Consider the following 19,268-nt stretch of genomic DNA (forward strand, 5'->3'; position numbering starts at 1 on the left):
CATTTTTGTCATTTTTGTCATTTTTGTCATTTTTGTCATTTTTGTCATTTTTGTCATTTTTGTCATTTTTGTCATTTTTGTCATTTTTGTCATTTTTGTCATTTTTGTCATTTTTGTCATTTTTGTCATTTTTGTCATTTTTGTCATTTTTGTCATTTTTGTCATTTTTGTCATTTTTGTCATTTTTGTCATTTTTGTCATTTTTGTCATTTTTGTCATTTTTGTCATTTTTGTCATTTTTGTCATTTTTGTCATTTTTGTCATTTTTGTCATTTTTGTCATTTTTGTCATTTTTGTCATTTTTGTCATTTTTGTCATTTTTGTCATTTTTGTCATTTTTGTCATTTTTGTCATTTTTGTCATTTTTGTCATTTTTGTCATTTTTGTCATTTTTGTCATTTTTGTCATTTTTGTCATTACTGTCATTTTTGTCATTTTTGTCATTTTTGTCATTTTTGTCATTTTTGTCATTTTTGTCATTTTTGTCATTTTTGTCATTTTTGTCATTTTTGTCATTTTTGTCATTTTTGTCATTTTTGTCATTTTTGTCATTTTTGTCATTTTTGTCATTTTTGTCATTTTTGTCATTTTTGTCATTTTTGTCATTTTTGTCATTTTTGTCATTTTTGTCATTTTTGTCATTTTTGTCATTTTTGTCATTTTTGTCATTTTTGTCATTTTTGTCATTTTTGTCATTTTTGTCATTTTTGTCATTTTTGTCATTTTTGTCATTTTTGTCATTTTTGTCATTTTTGTCATTTTTGTCATTTTTGTCATTTTTGTCATTTTTGTCATTTTTGTCATTTTTGTCATTTTTGTCATTTTTGTCATTTTTCATCAATCATCAATCATCAATCATTAATCATCAATCATCAATCATCAATCATCAATCATCAATCATCAATCATCAATCATCAATCATCAATCATCAATCATCAATCATCAATCATCAATCATCAATCATCAATCATCAATCATCAATCATCAATCATCAATCATCAATCATCAATCATCAATCATCAATCATCAATCATCAATCATCAATCATCAATCATCAATCATCAATCATCAATCATCAATCATCAATCATCAATCATCAATCATCAATCATCAATCATCAATCATCAATCATCAATCATCAATCATCAATCATCAATCATCAATCATCAATCATCAATCATCAATTATCAATCATCAATCATCAATCATCAATCATCAATCATCAATCATCAATCATCAATCATCAATCATCAATCATCAATCATCAATCATCAATCATCAATCATCAATCATCAATCATCAATCATCAATCATCAATCATCAATCATCAATCATCAATCATCAATCATCAATCATCAATCATCAATCATCAATCATCAATCATCAATCATCAATCATCAATCATCAATCATCAATCATCAATCATCAATCATCAATCATCAATCATCAATCATCAATCATCAATCATCAATCATCAATCATCAATCATCAATCATCAATCATCAATCATCAATCATCAATCATCAATCATCAATCATCAATCATCAATCATCAATCATCAATCATCAATCATCAATCATCAATCATCAATCATCAATCATCAATCATCAATCATCAATCATCAATCATCAATCATCAATCATCAATCATCAATCATCAATCATCAATCATCAATCATCAATCATCAATCATCAATCATCAATCATCAATCATCAATCATCAATCATCAATCATCAATCATCAATCATCAATCATCATTAGGTTAATGAGTTCTGAGAACTAAGAATGACTAATAAAGAGCGGTTTGAGAACTTGAGAGAATAATCTGTTGAACTTATCGTAAAGATTTCGAAAGTATTCCTTATCAGCCGGTAGATGTGTATCTTGATATAGAAAGTGGTGTGCCTCTAATCTTATCTTTTTCCTCGAGGCTACTCTACACGGTGGTCAGGATCAGCGCGAATTGTTCTCAGTTACATTGGAACCATGATACGGAATGCGTTTCCTCGGAAAGCATTGCAACTGGTTCCGGTAAGATTGTTCAACAACCATCCCCAGCAAGTGGCAGCGTCCAGCAGTTCCGGTGAAACGGATCTAGAATGGGCCAACGCACAGCCGTACGAGAGTATTCCTGGGCCAGGATCGCTTCAGATGATGAGGAACTTTGCACCGGGTGGTGAGCTATAATTTACCGTAACGATGGAGCCGAAAGGAGATTTTATTTTTTTCTTTAAGGTCGTTACTACAACAAAACTATGCCGGATATAATGCAGGCACTAAGAGATGATTACGGCGACCTTTGGCGATTGCCGGGGATCTTTGGACGTCGCGATATGGTTGCCACCTTTAAGCCGGATGATTTTGAGAAAATTCTACGGACCGAAGGACAGTGGCCAATACGGAGAGGTTTCGATAGCTTGGCGTTCTACCGAGAAAAAGTGCGGCCAGAGATATTCAAGGGCATGGGATTGGTAACGGAGTAAGTGTTGAGGGTTGGATTCGATGAACAAGCTTTAAACAATTGGTTATAATTCTTTCAGACAAGGAGAGGGATGGCACCACTTTCGCACCATAGTCAATCCAGTGATGTTGCAGCCGAAAACTGTTCAACTCTACATTGACAAGCTAGATGAAGTGGCTCAAGACTTCATGAAGATGTGAGTTGGAATTGGAAGGTTTGAACACCTAACTAGACTGTCTCTTTTTTATCTGTCAGAATCCCAAATCTGCGTGACGCCAAAAATGAAATGCCGGCCGATTTTAATCAGTGGATAAATCGATGGGCTCTGGAGGTCATGGGAGTACTCGCCTTGGACACCAGACTAGGCGTTTTGGAGCACGATCAACCAGAGGAAGCGTCGGAGCTTATGAGGGTGAGTTCAATGGTATAAATATTTCTGCGTTTTTTTTTAATGATTTGTTTTCTGTGGATCAGTTGATCGGAGAATTTCTTGAGCTTTCATATCAACTAGACATTCTTCCCTCGGTTTGGAAATACTACAAAACCCCAACGTTCAACAGATTCATTACTGTCCTAGATGGAATAACTGAGTACTGTTCATAGGATAGGTATTAAAAATAATGTTCTGAATACAATTGTTTTCTTTGCCAGCATCATCACGTCTAAAATTGACGCTGCGATGATACGTTTGGAGAAAAATCCATCAAAATCCAGTGATACTATGAGCGTATTGGAGAAGCTGTTGAAGGTCGATAGGGATGTAGCCATAATCATGGCTTTCGACATGTTGCAGGCTGGGGTTGATACGGTAGGCTACACATTTGCGAAGTCTTTAATAACGCTCCAACTCATGAACGCTTAAAATTATAGACTTCATCTGGAATGATTGGTATACTGCACGCTCTAGCTACAAATTCGGAGAAGCAAAACAAGCTTCGCAAGGAAATTCGAGCGATTCTTCCGTCCAAAAATTCACCCTTAACGCCAGATAATATGCGCAACCTTCCTTATCTGCGAGCTTGCATCAAAGAAGGTCTTCGGGTCCAGTCACCGATTGTTGGCGGTGCACGCACATCTGGTAAAGATCTCGTACTTCAGGGATACCGCATTCCGAAAGAAGTAAGTTCTCACGTTATTTATAACTCAGGTCATAACTCAGGTCAAATCATCAACTCGTAGACAGACATCATGATGCCGGCAATGAGCCTGTACAAAGATGAGCGTCACTTCGCCCGAGCTCAGAAATTCCTCCCGGAGCGTTGGCTTAAGCAGTCGGAACCGGGGGTGCCGAGTGCCAAGAGTGCCCATTCGTTTCTGTTCCTGCCGTTCGGATTTGGCCCTCGTTCTTGTATCGGACGTCGGTTGGCTATGATGGAGATAGAAATATTTCTTGCGCGTGTAACGCGACAATTCGAGTACCGCTGGAATCATGGACCGTTGAAGATTCGCACCTCGCTCATCAACGTGCCGACCAACGAACTGCGCTTCGAGATGACTGAAGTGGTTGATTAAGAAGACGGAATGATGTGTTCTATTTTTAGTGTGATTTTTTCTCATGTCATTAAAGTTTAAGAGCAACAGAAGCAAAATATCAAAAAGAAGGTACCTCAAAATACTACAGTGTTGATTTTCACTCGGCAAGAAGTCCATAACTGACTGTCTCTGAAAAAATCGAAAAGTCAGATAGAGAAGGAAGTATAAAATCCCAAGGGAATTGTTCGAGACTGCTGAAAATGGGCTCCTCGGGGTTGCACATTGGCGATCCTGCCTGGAGTCTCGAAAAAAAAAATGAAAATGGGCCCCTCGAGATCCGCTTCTGTTAGGCCTACTACTAACTCAGAAAAGAGATCTAAATTATATTAAACTGAAATGCGTTAGAATTTTAGTTCACTTGATGTTCGAAGCCTTGCGCACGCATGGAACGCTGGATTTCGCGCCTGCAATCAACATAAGTCGCAGACGCAGTTTTAACTTCTTTCAGTCTTTCCTTTGGTGCAAAAGCATTTGATAAATCTGAGGAAATGTTCATACACTCACGGAAAAGAAAAAAAAGGTAGAATTTACCGAAAAACAGAGTTGATTTTTTTTTCAACTTATTTTTCTCGTTAAATTTTACCACTAGAAAAAAGTTGAATTTTACTTTTTTTGCATTCACCTAGCAAAATAGTAAATGATACCGTTTTACGTGATCAGTGGGTTTACCATTCATTGATTTAAATGGTGTATATGCTATCTGTTTTGGTTGATTTCATCAATAACAATAAAACAAGAACAACGTTCATTCAAAAATTGATATTTATTGAAGATGAATAAGAATTTTACCTTATAAACATTGTGGAGTTGAGTCAAATTCCAATTTTATCTTTCATATAATTTTTATTATTAAAATTTTTTTCGTGTTTTGCCATTTTTGTCATTCTAGTCATTTGTCATTTATGTCCTGTTTGAGCTGTTTGTCATTTAAATAATTTTCGTCAATTTTTACATTTTCATCCTTTATTTTAGCAACAAGGTGGTAAAGTGTCATAAATAAACCAAAAAAAAACTTTTTTTGCAAATTTGTCTTTTTCGTAATTTTTGTTACTTTGTCACTTCCGTAATCGTTACAATTTTTTTTAATAAGTCTTGTAATTTTTCCACTTTTGTCATTGTTGTATTTTGTATTGTTATTGCGAGTCATTGAATTCAGTGCACACAAATTTTGTGATATTTTAAAATTTTACATAAATCTTTTCTGTCATTTTTGGCATTTTGATAGTTTTTGAAATTTTTACATTTCTTTTGGTATACTGCCGTTTTTGGCTTTTTAACCATTTTAGTCATCATTTTATTTTTATACAATTTTGTCAAATTTCTCTTGTCATTTTCGTTTCGTTTTTTTTTTGTCATTTTCGTAACTTTTGACCTTTTTATCGTTTCCAACTTTCATAAATTTTCCATTTATGTTATTTTTTATTTTCATTTGTTATTATGTCTGTTTTATTGTTTTTACTTTAATAAATACATCATTTTTGTCGTTGTCATTCTTGTCAGTTTTTTTTTATTATTTTGACCTTTTCTGTGATTTCTTGCAATTTTCTGTTTCATAATTCTTGTCATTTTTTAAATTTTACGTGGATTTCAGAACATTCCAGCGTGCTTGAACAGTGCTTATAAACGACGGCTAACACCTCTAGAAATAAGCTCTTCTTTACCGACGTCAAACAAAAACCACCCCCCGGAATCGTGTTTTGTTCTGAACCGGGTGGTTACATCAGAATCGCTACTTATATGTTCCAAAAAGTGATTCCAGCCTAGGATCCAATCACCATGTCCGCGAATCCGGACCCCTCAAAGGAACCGAAAACCCCGCCGCAGTCTCCCAACAACACTACAACTCCTCCCATCCCGAATGCCGTGATCGATCGATCGGACCAAGGCACCGGGGAAGATGGCGCTAAACAGTGGGGCTACGATCTGTATCCGGAGCGACGCGGTGAAAAGTACCAACCCAGCTGGGGCCGGGTCTTGCTCGGTATCGAGGGTCAGGAAAATCTGGACAAAATCAAATGCGAGCGGAATGTTTACTCCTGCGTGAAGAACAGCCCCATGGTTAAGTTGATGATGGGCGCTCTCAAAAGTTCTGGGTGGTGAGTATCGGTTAAAGATGCGCGGCGCAGAATAAGGGCCAATATTAAAAAAAAATTGTCATACTTTTACGTATTCTAGCGCCATCGACATCCGACGACACATCGCCTGTGAGGTGTGCGACGTGTCCGTGAGTGGTGGCTACGATCCGGTGCTAAATCAAGTAGTTGTCTGTCAGAACATTGCCCGTAACGAGGGCATCGTTCAGGGAGTTCTGACGCACGAAATGATCCACATGTTCGATTATTGCCGCAATGATTTGGATTTCAAAAACATAGACCATCTGGCTTGCACGGAAATTAGGGCGGCCAATCTCACCCATTGTTCGTTCATGAGTGCCTGGACCCAAGGCGATGCTTCGCCGTTCAAAATCAAGGAAGCTCATCAGGTAACGTTCACACCATTGAAATAATAACTTGATAATTTGTTTAACATTTTATTGTCTAAATAGGATTGCGTGAAAACCAAAGCCCTCAATTCGGTGCTAGCGGTCCGGAAGGTTACTCCAGAGGAAGCCATTGCGGCGGTTGAGCGAGTTTTCCCCAAGTGCTACAACGACCTGGAACCGATCGGACGACGGATACGAAGAAATTCCAAAGACATGTACAAAGCCTACATGGAAGGGCCCATGTATGGATACGATGTTGACTAACATCTTATTTGGAACTTAGGATAGTAGAAAGCTTGCTATTATAATAATTATGACTCCCCTTATCTGGGTGTTAACGTTTCATATCACATCCTCAAACAATTGCTATCTATAATAGGTAGTACTGTTAACTATTGGATGAAACTGGCCTCGTTGCGTTCAATCTAGCAGCACTGGAGATGTTTGACTTGATGCAACGAGGGGAAAAATATGATCTATGTGATCTACCTTCAGTAAACTACAGTAGGTTTGTGGGTCAGAAAGTGGAAAGTGCTTCATGGGCATATCGACATATCCTTTCAGAGCAAGCTTGAGTATCTACCTTAGCCTCGGCGCAACAGTCCATTCAGCCCAGTAGGTGAGCTCTGTGTTACGCAAAGTTGAACATAACGCGAAAGGCGATTTTGGTTACTGATGATCTTTTGGAACTTTCTTTTTCATTCTACTATTGAAAACAAGTAAACTTTTTTTTGAAACTACTTTATATTCAAAACATTTATTAATTTTGATAATATAATTTATAGTTTTGAAACATTAAGGATACATTATACTGGCTGTATTTTTGTTTGACAATAAACAAAAGCTAAAAACTAAGGGCGAAAGAATGAATGAAAAAAAAACGAGAAAAACTTAAACTACACGAACAGCGAAAGTTCAGGTCCGTCCGTTTGTCGCGTATCTGGTGTGTTACACTGCGAAACAAATTTCTCATTCTCGTTTCACTGATTTGTTTGTTTTGCGTGAGTTCATTTTTTTCAATTTTTGTTTCATATAAAGATTTTGTTTTTTTTTTTTATTATCTTTTTCGACTTAAAATAAAAAAAATTATGTGTATGTTTATATACCTAATAAAATTTTGTCCATCTTCTACTTGATTTTTTTTTCTTTCACTTAATGACTTTACAAAACATCACGATCTAGATCCTTTATTTTTCGTTATTTTTTATGCATTTAATATACAGCTAACTAAAAAATAGCAAGAGAAATTAATAGGACGTATCTTCCATTTTGTGTGTAAGAATATTTTTTCGGGTCCAAAGCGCACGAAAATCAAACTTAGGGAAACTAAAAAGGCATTATAGTCAGGGGGAGTACTTTGCGATTTTTCGATTAGTTTCATTTTTTTGCGTTATTATTATTTTTGTTTGTTTTCCTCCGCACATTCTTCCTCTATTAAGTTTCTGTGTATATGTGGATGCATGTCTATTTGAAAAGAAAAAAATAGAAAGAGCAAAAACTGTGCTGTTCCGGCGTAACTTAGCGAAGGATTGTAATGAATTGTTTCCTGAAAAATTTCGCACTTGAAATATTAAAAAAAAACAACTGATTTTAGGAATCAGGATGTTAAAATTTGAACAAATGTAAACATACACATGTTTCATCTTACTAGTACAGAAATTGACTAGAATATCTGTAAATTAACGAGTATCGTGGAAAAAAATGTAAGACAAAATTCAGCAAATTTGTGTAGATGCTCTTTCGTTAAGTTACACCGGATTCCAGTGAGATTTGCATCTGTTTGTATCAAACCAACTGTTAGAAAACTTACATACGGAAATCATAGTTTCACCATTGTTTTACATTTGTTACAATCATCATCTGTTTGTTTCTATTTTGTTGTGGTTTCTGTATCTATGGATTTATCTTCTGCTGTGTTTTTTTTACTTTCTTTGTATAATGCAAATGTGGCGCAGCTTCTCTTACATTTACAATGTTATTATCGTCGTTTTGTATGTTACGGGTTTGTGTTGATCCTGCTATACAGTTTTTTTTTTCTTCCATAATGGGGGAGGGATAAGTTCGCTTCTGATGCAGAAAGTAATGGTTCCTAGTTCGTGATAGATCATTTTTCAATCCACGGGCACATTCTGTAAGCTAGTGAATTGCATCAGTTTTGCAGGGTGGCAATTTGAATTGTTCCATGTGAAGAGTTGCGCGATTTTTGATCGGTTACAGCGTGTAACTTTGAAATAGTTTTTTTGATTCCATCGAAAGTTTCTATTTTTTTGGAAGTCTAAACCGATTGTTTCCACCAGCACACATTTTGGAACGACCCGTTTCAAGTATAAGTACGGACATTGATGCGATTTTTGCTTGATTGTTTTTTTTTTCTACTCAGCAGTATCAAAAACTGGGAAATAGGAAACGACTAGTTTCTGCATCGTTCTAACGCACTCGCTTTCACTATTGTTCTGCTTTGTATCATGGAGGACATTGTGGCGCAATTATATTATGTTGATTTTTTTGTAGTAAATTCTCGGAAAATTATAGGTCTCTGAACTTTTACTTTTGCGCAACACCGCATTCTAAACCTAGAATTATGCGCGTCGTGGGTTATTAAAATTAGCAGCTAAAAGTATAAAAATAAAACAAAATATTAAAAATAAAGAAAATCTATATAGGCTTGCTTCTGCTTACAAATGTAATAAATAAATGTTATCAGATAAATTATTACCATCCACTCTTAACGTAGTAATGATTTATTTTCGCTTCTTTTTCCGTATTTTTATACTTGTCCCTTACTTGTTACCTTCTGCGTAGTGTAAATTTTTTTCTGCCTAAACTTGCTCGCTTACGATTTATCGCTACATATTTTATTTTGTTTTTTTTTTAATTTAATTTTTCTCTTCTTTTATTCGTCCTAACACTTGATTTCTATTTTTATTTTCCTTCGAACGTCTTATTTTCCGAATTTTCCTGTTCCTTTTTTTTATTTCTGTCGCCGACTGTGTTTTATTTTAATACATTTGTTCACTTTGCCACGAAATGTCGATTTTCCTACCTGGGTACCTCCAAAAATGCGGTAAATCCTACTTTACATTCAAATTTTGACCGTTAACCTTCCACGCTTCCTGTCGGCTTACTTTGGGCGAAAGAAAAGCATTTGGATGTTCTCCTGTTTTACACATTCTCAAACTTTTTACACTAGCTGCGAACTTACGCACAATTTTCCGTCTTCGGTTGCGAACTTGTTGTTTGCTCTCTTTCCTTTCAATTTAATGTAAATTAAAAATAATATTTTAATAGAAAATTCGTATAAAATGCAGCTTAGCTGCACGTGATTTGTTTTATTTCCTTCGTCTCGCTTACTCGCGTCAATAAAGATTTTTCTCTTCCTTCTTTTTTATCGCTCTCTTGCTCTCGGTATGTGTTTTCTAATTACGATTTGTTTCACATTTTTTCACTTTTCACTTTTCTGAAAAAATTGTAAATAAAATTTCTTCTGTTTTTTTTTTGTGTATATACAGCATTCACCTTCTCTCCTGTTTCTTGCTCTCATTATGTTTTTGTTATCACTTCTTGTTATATCAGATTATTTCTTTTATGTTATTTCGTTTATCGCCATATTTTGTTTTCCCTATTTGGGTGTCGCATTTTGCTAACCATTTCCACGATCCGAAAATGCTCCACCACTCAAGATAGATAACCGAAAACCGAAGGTATAATTTTGAACTGGCATTTCCTGGTGGCATTGATTTTGCTTTTGTCGTTTCGGAAAAAAAATCAGCACACGATGAAAATCCAGGCGACTTGAAGTCCTGAAAACAAATTCTTACGAGTGTCACTCGATTTAGCGGTTGAAATGTTCTCTGACACCCTTCAGGGATCGTGGGTTAGAACCATAACAGCTGTGTGATTCCACTTTAAAGCAACACTCAATAGAGTTTCTCGGAAGTATCGATTGACTGACATGACTCCGACGACCATAGTAAGAATGAGAAGTTAGTTGTTTTTGCTTCTGTAAAAGTTTTCATAATTTCTAAACCGTTTATTTTAAATAAAATCAAAATGGAAATTTTTGAGATTTATAATGCTTTGTGTGTTTGTGAGGGTGTGTACTTTTTTTTACTTCTTTACTTTCTATTATCTCAGACACATACCTAAACGTTCTTTTTTGTCACTGCTAAATGTCTAATACTAGAGTTGTATTATTCTTTTGCTTTGTAAGATTTGCTCATTTCTACTTGAGTGGTTATTTGTGTGGTTCAATCTTCCCTTTGCCGTTTTGGTTTCTGTTCGCCTTTTGCTTTGTTGGCATGGTTTTTGTTTTCCTTTTATATACATTCACTATAACATCTTGAACAACAAAATAGCTTTCGTGTTTCTTTTCTAAAATAAAACAGGCTCATTCAATGCTTCAGAAATTATGTTTTTTTTTCTTTAATTCTTTTTTTTTCACTGAGACTGTGGAGATGTGTGTGCTTGACTGAATCAATGTGTGTTGTTAGTGAGGCTTAATGGGTTTTTTTTTAATTTCTGTTGCACTTTTCTCTATTGGCTCTGTAAGAAGCGTGATTTGCGCTAAATAGTCTTCAAATATAATCGTTATAACGGGTTCTCTTTCGCTAATCTGTATGACGGATATCCGATTTGCACAATATAAAAGTGTATAATAAAAACAGAAAACAATAGAAACGAAAAACAATTCATTTAGAAATCATTCCAAATCAGCAGAGTAGTTTGGTTCAATGTTCTTATTATTCTCTGAATCAGGTTGGGCTTTGGATATTTTCAGTTGTCATTTAGACCATAGAGATAGAGAATATGTACGCGAATGTTTTTAAATCTTTTTTCAGTGAATGATGTCGATGAATAGTATGTTCGGTTTCGTATTATAATGATGAATGATACATTTTTCTCGCCTTTTTAGGATGTCATTACCAACGTTTGTCTTGTCTTTATATGAGATGTGCTTTAATTTAGGCCTCGATGTACGTAGATCTTTTTTAAGAACACGACTGTAATTTGAAGGTAGGATCATATCGATATCAAAGACATTATAATTTTGGTAAAATTTTTCTCGGACCAAACTTGAATTGATTTGAAGTTTTTATTTTCATTGAAGAGCATAAATGGGACAAGTCAAATCTCAAAAAAGAACTCCATACTCAAACAGGGCACTAAATGTAAAACAACTGTTTCAAGAGACTGATGACTTTCGATTGCGATTGAGATTTTATTTTGCTGTATATAACTTCACGATTCTTCCATAATTTTTCGTCATTTGTAAGATTGAGAGTTGAATTAATCGGGTGCGGATAGGAAACACAAAAAAAAGTTTTATAAAAATTCTTCTTCCTCTGATTGTGCACAATTGTCTGCAATAACCTGGGTAGTTTGGTTTTTATACTTTTCTGAGTCCATGTTAAAAATTGATTTTTTTTCTTTTTTTTTGCATTACTAAGCTGCGGAATCTAATAGTTTTGGATTTGATTCAAAGCGATATTCAAGGAGCCGCTAAATTGACTAGAAAGTAGCGTTTGTGTAAGTCTTCCAAAAGCATTGCAATTGTTATTGTTCCGTGGTTTCAACTTTGCTCGTCAAGTTTATGTTGTGTTTCAAAACTGAAGTTAATAATCGGTTTTTTTTTAATTAAACGATATCATTCTGTTTTTGGTACCGATTTGTGATCAACACAAAACATCATTTCGTATTTTACACATTTGTACCGAAAAAAAAAACTCTCTTTACAACCTAAAATATGGCTTAAACGAAAGGTTTATAAAGGATTTGGGGACCTTTAAGTCTGAGATCATGGAAAATCCGGAGGGGCCAGCCCCAATTGAATTTTGAAAAATAAACTTATTTAAAAGGAATCTGTCTCCATAATGTGAATTCATACAAACGTCTTAGAAAACACCTAACTTTAATATGTATTCATGATCCCGATTATCTTTTTTTTTCTCTAACACAATTTGCTCACTAAACCAAAAGTCAAGACGACTGTGCAAAGATGGAAGAGTTGACTCACGGAACATTTGAATGCATGCTTATTTCTTTTTTTAATTGGCCGCTCTGAAGGTGTATTAAAAAAAAAATAAAAATGTAAACTAAAACAAAATACTAGTTGAAGATGCATCAAACACGAAACTACCTTTTGTTTTGTAACTTCGATCTTTCTGTTGATGTTAAAAAAATCCAAGCCATATTGCAATCAGTTTCGTGTTTGAGTTTGATTTTGCTATTGCTGTTGCTGACTGCGTTTTCAAAAAAAAATATTTTCAATAAGTTTTCTTTCCTGTGTAGTTGTGGTTGTAGTATTGGGTGATGTGTGTTAGTTGATATTGATAGTCTAGCATTCACGTGGCGCGTTTTTTTTAGCGCGCACACATGAATGACCAGATTGAAGCGCCTTTATAAGCTGTTGTTTAGTTGTCCTGTTTGCTATTGTTCATATAGTCAGAGGATTCGTTACACTGAAAAGTGTAACAACGGTGATACTATTGTTGTTTTAAATGTTTTCTCTATTGCTGCTACTGCTTATCTGCTTGTCGTGGTAGGAAAAAAAAAACAGATTAACATAAAATGCAGCTGAAAAATCAAATGCGTTATCTTATCTGTACAATCTATCCTTGCTGTAGAATAAAATATATTTTTAAAAAGAAACTCAAACCTTTCATCTTTCATAGATCTGTTGCTCCTTGCGAAAACCTAACTGGAAATTAGTTTGTTGGCTTTTATTCATAGTATTTTTTTTTTTGTTTCCAGTAGTCCTCAGCAGTAGGATTGAAGCGTTGTTCTCTATCAAGAGTTATACATTTTGTTTGTTTATCGACCAATGTGTTCTGCGGTTCACTTTCGCTTAGTAAAGGTTTCTCTATGGACTTTGTAGCTTACATTTATGTTATCTTTCTTTTGCAAGACACAAGATGTGTCTGCATTTGTTTTTTAAACTGCTATCAGAAGAAGAATTCTTTTCCAGACTATTTATGATGCATTTTTTGTGAGTTGGTGTGTGATTTAAAATTAGTATTAGTTTGTATTGTGAGAGTGTTGAAACCCGTAAGGGGACAACACTCTGCTCAGAGATATATTCTATGGCGTAGTATGCTTGCTGTGGATAAAACTGGTTACTATTGTTTATAGAATCTATGGAACTATTGTTAAGTTATGGTTAGATACGGTGGGAGTAGGAATGGCATCCGCAAAGCGGAGTTCACCCATTATCCGACACCATGGTGTGAGTGCAAATGAGTGCATTTCTGTGTACATGACACACGATGAACCGGAACAACGATTCGAGAGGCTTGTCTTTTTGAAACGAGTTGAATCATTTAACTTTTTTCCTGCTTTTGAACCATCGCAAGAAACGTTGTTCCGGAAAACTGCGTGCAATTACTTATTTGTTGTAAAAATTAGAAGAACCTCTCGCGATTTCCGCTGATTGTTGTTCATCAACACTCTCAAGTTTCTTACATCTTATACAGGATGAGGGGAGTAAAAAAACACACACATGACATAGAAAAATAATTGTTCTGTGGTATAGAGTTTGTGTATTGTAGTTTGAAGTTAGTTGTGTATAAGTTAAAAGTGGCTTGGGTTGTTGTGTGGGAATCCTATGTACTATTTCATTTTGTTTATGTGTTTCAGTGGGGTTTGTTTGTGGTATGTTACCTTTCTATTGTTCTGTATCATCGGGCCTTGCAATTGGGCTTTGTATGCTATTGTTGGTGATGGACCTGCAATCTCTTCTCGTCCGGCTTCGGTGAATGATGTGGTTGGTACATTTACGTGTATGGCGTTGGATAGGGTTTCTCTTGTCCGGATGTATAGTTTCTATTGTATGAATCTGCTCAATCAACTTGCTGACTACTGTCACGGAGTTTCTGGTTCTATTGTTCTCATTTCTGCTGTTGATGTGTGAATGTAGTTGATCAGTGACTATTAAGGTTGCAGCGGGAGTTTTGACTGAGACAAGTTTTTTTCCATGTCTGTTTGTATTTTTTTCCTTAAACTTTCATATGGCGGCAACATTATGGCGACATCTTATTAGCTTTTCACTTTCTTTACGATCCTCACGAACGTCGAATGTAGAGCAGGATGACAGTGCAATCTTGATGAATGATGGATGTTTAGATCTGTTCCATGGTTTATTATTACTTTATAGTTAAAAACATTCCTCAAGATCGTGGTGCTTTTCTTTTCCAAAAGATTTTGCTTATCTTTTTGTATGTTAATAATATATTACTTAGTTCATGTTGTAATAATGTTGTACTATTCATTCAGTGTTTGTCACTGTTGCAGCTGTTTACTCGTACAGCTCAAAGGCTCTTCCGAAGAACCTCGAGTCCTATCTCAGCATTCGTTTGTCCGGTAAATGGTTTCCATTCGAAAATAGTGTTTTAGTGTGTCCAGCAACCTTTTTTTTATTGATTTCCTTTCGTTCAGTTCTAATCAACTTACATCTGCTGCGGGTGTAAAATCATTTAATATTTGTTTATTTCACCTATTTCAACAATTTGTTTATTTGTTTATGTACTGGTTTCTATGATTCATCTTGTAATAGTTTTACCTAAGGGTGATTTTCATTTACTGCATTTGAGTTTTTTTCTTCATTTTATTCAGTTTTGCTATTAATAACGGTATGTCTGGGTTGGTTTGTGTGTTATTTCATCTATCACAACTGGCTGTTTATGTGTTTTTTTATTTATTTCAATTTTTGTATCGAACAAAAAAGAACGTTTCAAACAGTTGATGTCTTACTTGTGTTTTATTGTTGTTAATCTTACACAATGTATATATAATAGGTATCTCAATATTTCCACTTCAATATTTGTTTCTCTAATTTACCATTAGTTTTTGTGGGGCTGTGTGTGTTCCAACTTTACTGTTGTCATATTAAATTCACATTTCTTTTAGGTTGATTCTTGTCGATATCTGATATCGAGACAGAAATGAATCATTTGTTTTTTGCTTATTATTGTTTGCTTTTCTCTTGTGTGAACGTGTATATATATAGTTGTATAGGTTTACATACTTGTATGTATTAGTACTTTTGCTGTCGCATACATGTTTTCACTATTTCTATTACTGGTTACGAGTTAGGGGTTCCTCCTAAAGGTTTAAAAACTACTAATTGCAAATCTGTACTCTTTCCGTAATTCGCCTTTTTGTTGTAGTTAACGTTTCATATTTTATACCTTAATCGCATACTTTATTCTTTTAACATTTGTTGTTGTTGTGTTTCGAGGGTACTCCAGGTACTGTTCCTAGTTACACATCACTGGTTGATTGGCTGCTGGTGGTTTTTTTTTTTGCTTCGGTGTTCCATCCATGTGTTCTAATAGACAACCGTGTGCTCCTCGGCCGATTGGGCCGCCCCTAGATGATGCATCTGGATGGTCCGGGCATCCGGCATGGTCGCATTAATTGTGCCAGCGTGGGTTATAATAGTAACCGGGACCGTATGGTGTGGTGGTGGCAGGGGTCCAGTTGGGCCCTGGACCGGCTGCTGCTGGGACTGTTGGTTTTCCGGGGGCGCCTGGGGTTGTTGCACCTGGGGCACTTGGGGCACCTGCACCGGCTGCACCGGAAGCGGCTGCTGCTGCTGCTGCGGCTGATGTGATGTACGAGGAGAAGGCTGTGTTCGGCCCGTTGAGGGTGAGGATTGTTGTTGCGGCTGTTGTTGCTGCTGCTGTTGGGCCACCTGGTGGTGGAGGGCGAGTGCTGCTAACTGTTGGGGGTTTGGTGGTGGGGGCAGGTGCATCGGCGCCGATATGGGGTGGTGCAACTGGGGAGCCTGATGCTGATGAGGAATCGGAAGATGATGTATCTGAGTTTTCGGTTCCATTTTCGGTTGAATGTGATGATGCTGCGATGGATGTGTATTGGAGATGATCGATGTTATTGTGGAGGTGGCCTGAGCCGGGGACGTCACCGCCGACGTTGGCTGAGTTACTGTTTTTTTATATTTGCGGTTCGAACGGTTTTTGCATATATTTTCGTTTCAGAATTCAAAATTTGTCATTGTTATTCGCGGTACACGAAATGTAAGGAAAGAAATATAACAAGAGAGAGAGAAATATTCATTTAGTTATCTGGGGGATGACAAAATCATCTCGTATTGTCGTCTTACTGTTTGTACAAGAACAAGAACGGCAGCATTTGCTCTGGAGGCAAGTTTAACTGAACCGCCGGAAGGTCACAATAAAGTAGAAAAATTATCCATCCATCATATCGTTTTCGATTCACATTCAACCGAACCAATGGTCATTGGGCATCTGAGCATAGCAGATGTGTTTTTTTCTTTTGTTTTTTAGATGTCTTATACTCGAAAGCACACTTGACTAACTAGTTCCCATGGGCCTCTTCCAAAACCAATTAAGTAATGTAGTGTTGCATGCATTGTTACGAGTAATTATTTACAAGATGCTACAACGATAATCTTTCTAACTGATTGTTGCTGTTCATTTAGCAGTCAACATTCGAACATCAAAATGGATTACAGTAACAAATAATTTTTTTATTATTTATCTAGTTCAGTAGTAATTTAAACTGAAATTGAACAGTAAATTACCAACATAACATCGTAAGTATCCAGTTTTCAAAATCATCGTTGTAGGGATATTTTTTTTTTTAAATTAGTGAAAGCGTCAGTTTTTGGTAAATATCGATTTTGGAAGAATGCCCAGTCGATTGGTTAATTTAGATTTTCTACTTCATTGCAACAAATGGTTAAAACAAACTCAGAAATAATTATTATAAGCTAATTTAACGGTTGTGGTTAGTAGTAATTCAAACGGAAGAAAAAACGTTAGCATTTTTAGCATGGCATTCAATGACACACACGCGCCCAAAGTTTACTCAAAAAACCAAAAACAAACTGGTCAGAAAAGAATAAAACTAGCAGCACTTTTAAAATAATAAAAAAATGGGATACACTCACAGTACTCACCGGTGGACTTCGGTTCCACCTTGATGTGCGGCAACTTGGGCAGCACCGGAATGACCGCATCCGGATGGGTCTTCTTCATGTGCCGCAGCATGTTGCCCCGCTCCACGTACGACTTGCTGCACTGCGGACAGTGGTGGTTCTTCTCCCCGGTGTGAGATCGCTGATGGGACACCAGATGCCCCTTGCAGATGAAGTCCTTCGGGCACATGTCGCACCGGAACGGCCGCTCCATCGGCTGGCCCTTGGTGTGGCTGCGCTGGTGAAACAGCAGGTTGCCCTTGAGCGGGAACGATTTGCCGCACTCGTCACACTGGAACGGACGCTCGCCGGTATGGGAACGGCTGAAAAGAGAAAGTGATATTTAATGTGGGTGTGAAATATGTATGTAAAGGGTGTCCTCCACGATGAAATTGCCACACTATGAAGTTGCTCTAACTTTTTAATCGTTGAGTAGAATGTAATATAAATTTGGGTTGATTTAGTTCATAGTGCATTGTTTACATCCTGCAAGTTTTAAAGACCTGTGATCAAAACTCGAGGAAATGGAGTCGAAAGAACAGCTCGTGCGTGATAAAATCTTGCGTATTCATCACGAGAACAAGGATTTCTCGCATCGTTCCATCGCTAAAACGTTGGGAATCGCGATTTCCACGGTGCCACGAGTGATTAAGCGGTTCGAGGAACGATTGACCACGGATCGGAAGCCCAAAAGTGAAGGAAAAAGTATTCTGTACAACATTCTGTTCAACATTATTCTGCAAGCATTACTTTTCAAACGATCAGCACGGTTTCATGCCTAAACGATCAACTACCACAAATTTACTGACGTTCACATCTTTCGTACAAGAAAGCTTTGCCATGAAGACCCAAACTGATGCTATTTATACAGATTTGTCTGCTGCATTTGATAAAGTGAACCACGAGATTGCTCTCGCAAAGCTAGGTCGCTTGGGCTTCTGTGGATCTTTACTGGAGTGGTTTCGGAGTTACTTAACGGGACGAAAGTTGTCCGTTTATACTGGAGAATCCTTCTCGAGACAGTTTCTCGGCTTTTCCGGAGTACCACAAGGAAGCTATTTAGGACCAATAATTTTCGTCAACTATTTTAATGATGTTCTCTCGCTTCTCGATGGTCCAAAACTTGCTTATGCCGATGATCTGAAACTATATCACACCATCAATGGTAAAGACGACATCGATTTCCTGCAACGGCAGTTCAACATTTTTGCTGACTGGTGCGACAACAACTGCCTGCCGCTAAATCGCAGTAAATGCTCGATAATATCTTTTACTCGCAAGCGGCACACTCTTTATGCTGAGTACATTCTCGGGGACGAAATAATCTGGTTGACCAAATCAATGATCTGGGTATTATTCTTGATCAACAGCTTGAGTTTAAGACTCACACGAACTACGTTGTAGACAAAGCCTCCAGAAATCTTGGTTTCTTGTTTCGCGTGGCTAAAGAATTTAAAGATGTGTACTGCTTAAAAAGCTTATATTGTAGCATAGTCTGTTCCGTTCTTGAGTATGCTTCTGCTGTCTGGTGCCCTTTCTACCAAAATGGAGTTGAACGAATCGAGGCTATACAGCGGCGCTTCTTGCGATATGCCCTTCGACACCTGAACTGGCAAGATCCTTTTCGTTTGCCCAGTTATGAGAATCGTTGCCGGCTGATAGATTTAGACACGCTTCAAGTCCGAAGAAACGCTACACGTGCTTTGGTCGTTGCGGATCTTCTCACATCGAGGATTGACTGTCCCGTGCTGCTGGAAGCTATTCCTCTCAACGTGCGACCACGACCGTTTTTCGGAGTACTTTGACTTTGGCGTTCCCAGAAATGTTTTCCGTAGAAA

The 19,268-nt window shown here is 36.7% G+C and overlaps 3 protein-coding genes across 3 annotated transcripts in view; 2 read left to right on the forward strand and 1 right to left on the reverse strand.

Moving 5' to 3' along the window:
* The first annotated feature begins 1,986 nt into the window (after positions 1 to 1,986).
* On the forward strand, positions 1,987 to 3,973 carry LOC129741553 (cytochrome P450 CYP12A2-like). The gene is made up of 8 exons (XM_055733295.1): positions 1,987 to 2,176; positions 2,236 to 2,479; positions 2,541 to 2,657; positions 2,717 to 2,873; positions 2,936 to 3,051; positions 3,113 to 3,269; positions 3,332 to 3,580; positions 3,641 to 3,973. Exons 1-8 carry the CDS (start codon positions 1,987 to 1,989, stop codon positions 3,971 to 3,973), a joined length of 1,563 nt encoding a protein of 520 aa, XP_055589270.1.
* A 1,675-nt stretch (positions 3,974 to 5,648) lies between these two features.
* On the forward strand, positions 5,649 to 6,802 carry LOC129748474 (mitochondrial inner membrane protease ATP23 homolog). The gene is made up of 3 exons (XM_055743116.1): positions 5,649 to 6,090; positions 6,170 to 6,476; positions 6,540 to 6,802. The coding sequence occupies exons 1-3, from the start codon at positions 5,771 to 5,773 to the stop codon at positions 6,738 to 6,740; spliced, it is 828 nt and encodes a 275-aa protein (XP_055599091.1). The 5' UTR covers positions 5,649 to 5,770; the 3' UTR covers positions 6,741 to 6,802.
* Positions 6,803 to 7,217: 415 nt separating this feature from the next.
* LOC129748473 (zinc finger protein 845-like) overlaps positions 7,218 to 19,268 on the reverse strand; it is a 47,207-nt gene continuing 35,156 nt past the window's right edge. Inside the window, exons 30-31 of the mRNA XM_055743115.1 lie at positions 17,404 to 17,753; positions 7,218 to 16,415 (exon numbers count right to left, since the gene is read on the reverse strand). Coding sequence (XP_055599090.1) covers positions 15,799 to 16,415; positions 17,404 to 17,753 — 967 coding nt within the window. The 3' untranslated portion in view covers positions 7,218 to 15,798. The remainder of the gene's footprint in view (positions 16,416 to 17,403; positions 17,754 to 19,268) is intronic.

This window comes from Uranotaenia lowii, chromosome 2 (genome assembly GCF_029784155.1).
Source record: "Uranotaenia lowii strain MFRU-FL chromosome 2, ASM2978415v1, whole genome shotgun sequence".
Taxonomy (NCBI): domain Eukaryota; kingdom Metazoa; phylum Arthropoda; class Insecta; order Diptera; family Culicidae; genus Uranotaenia; species Uranotaenia lowii.

Coding starts and splice junctions, on each gene's coding strand:
- LOC129741553 (XM_055733295.1), top strand. CDS start 1,987: ATGATACGGAATGCGTTTCCTCGGAAAGCATTGCAACTGGTTCCGGTA. Junction 2,658..2,716: donor GCTCAAGACTTCATGAAGAT/GTGAGTTGGAAT, acceptor TTTATCTGTCAG/AATCCCAAATCTGCGTGACG. Junction 3,270..3,331: donor TGCAGGCTGGGGTTGATACG/GTAGGCTACACA, acceptor TTAAAATTATAG/ACTTCATCTGGAATGATTGG.
- LOC129748474 (XM_055743116.1), top strand. CDS start 5,771: ATGTCCGCGAATCCGGACCCCTCAAAGGAACCGAAAACCCCGCCGCAG. Junction 6,091..6,169: donor GCTCTCAAAAGTTCTGGGTG/GTGAGTATCGGT, acceptor TACGTATTCTAG/CGCCATCGACATCCGACGAC. Junction 6,477..6,539: donor AAATCAAGGAAGCTCATCAG/GTAACGTTCACA, acceptor TTGTCTAAATAG/GATTGCGTGAAAACCAAAGC.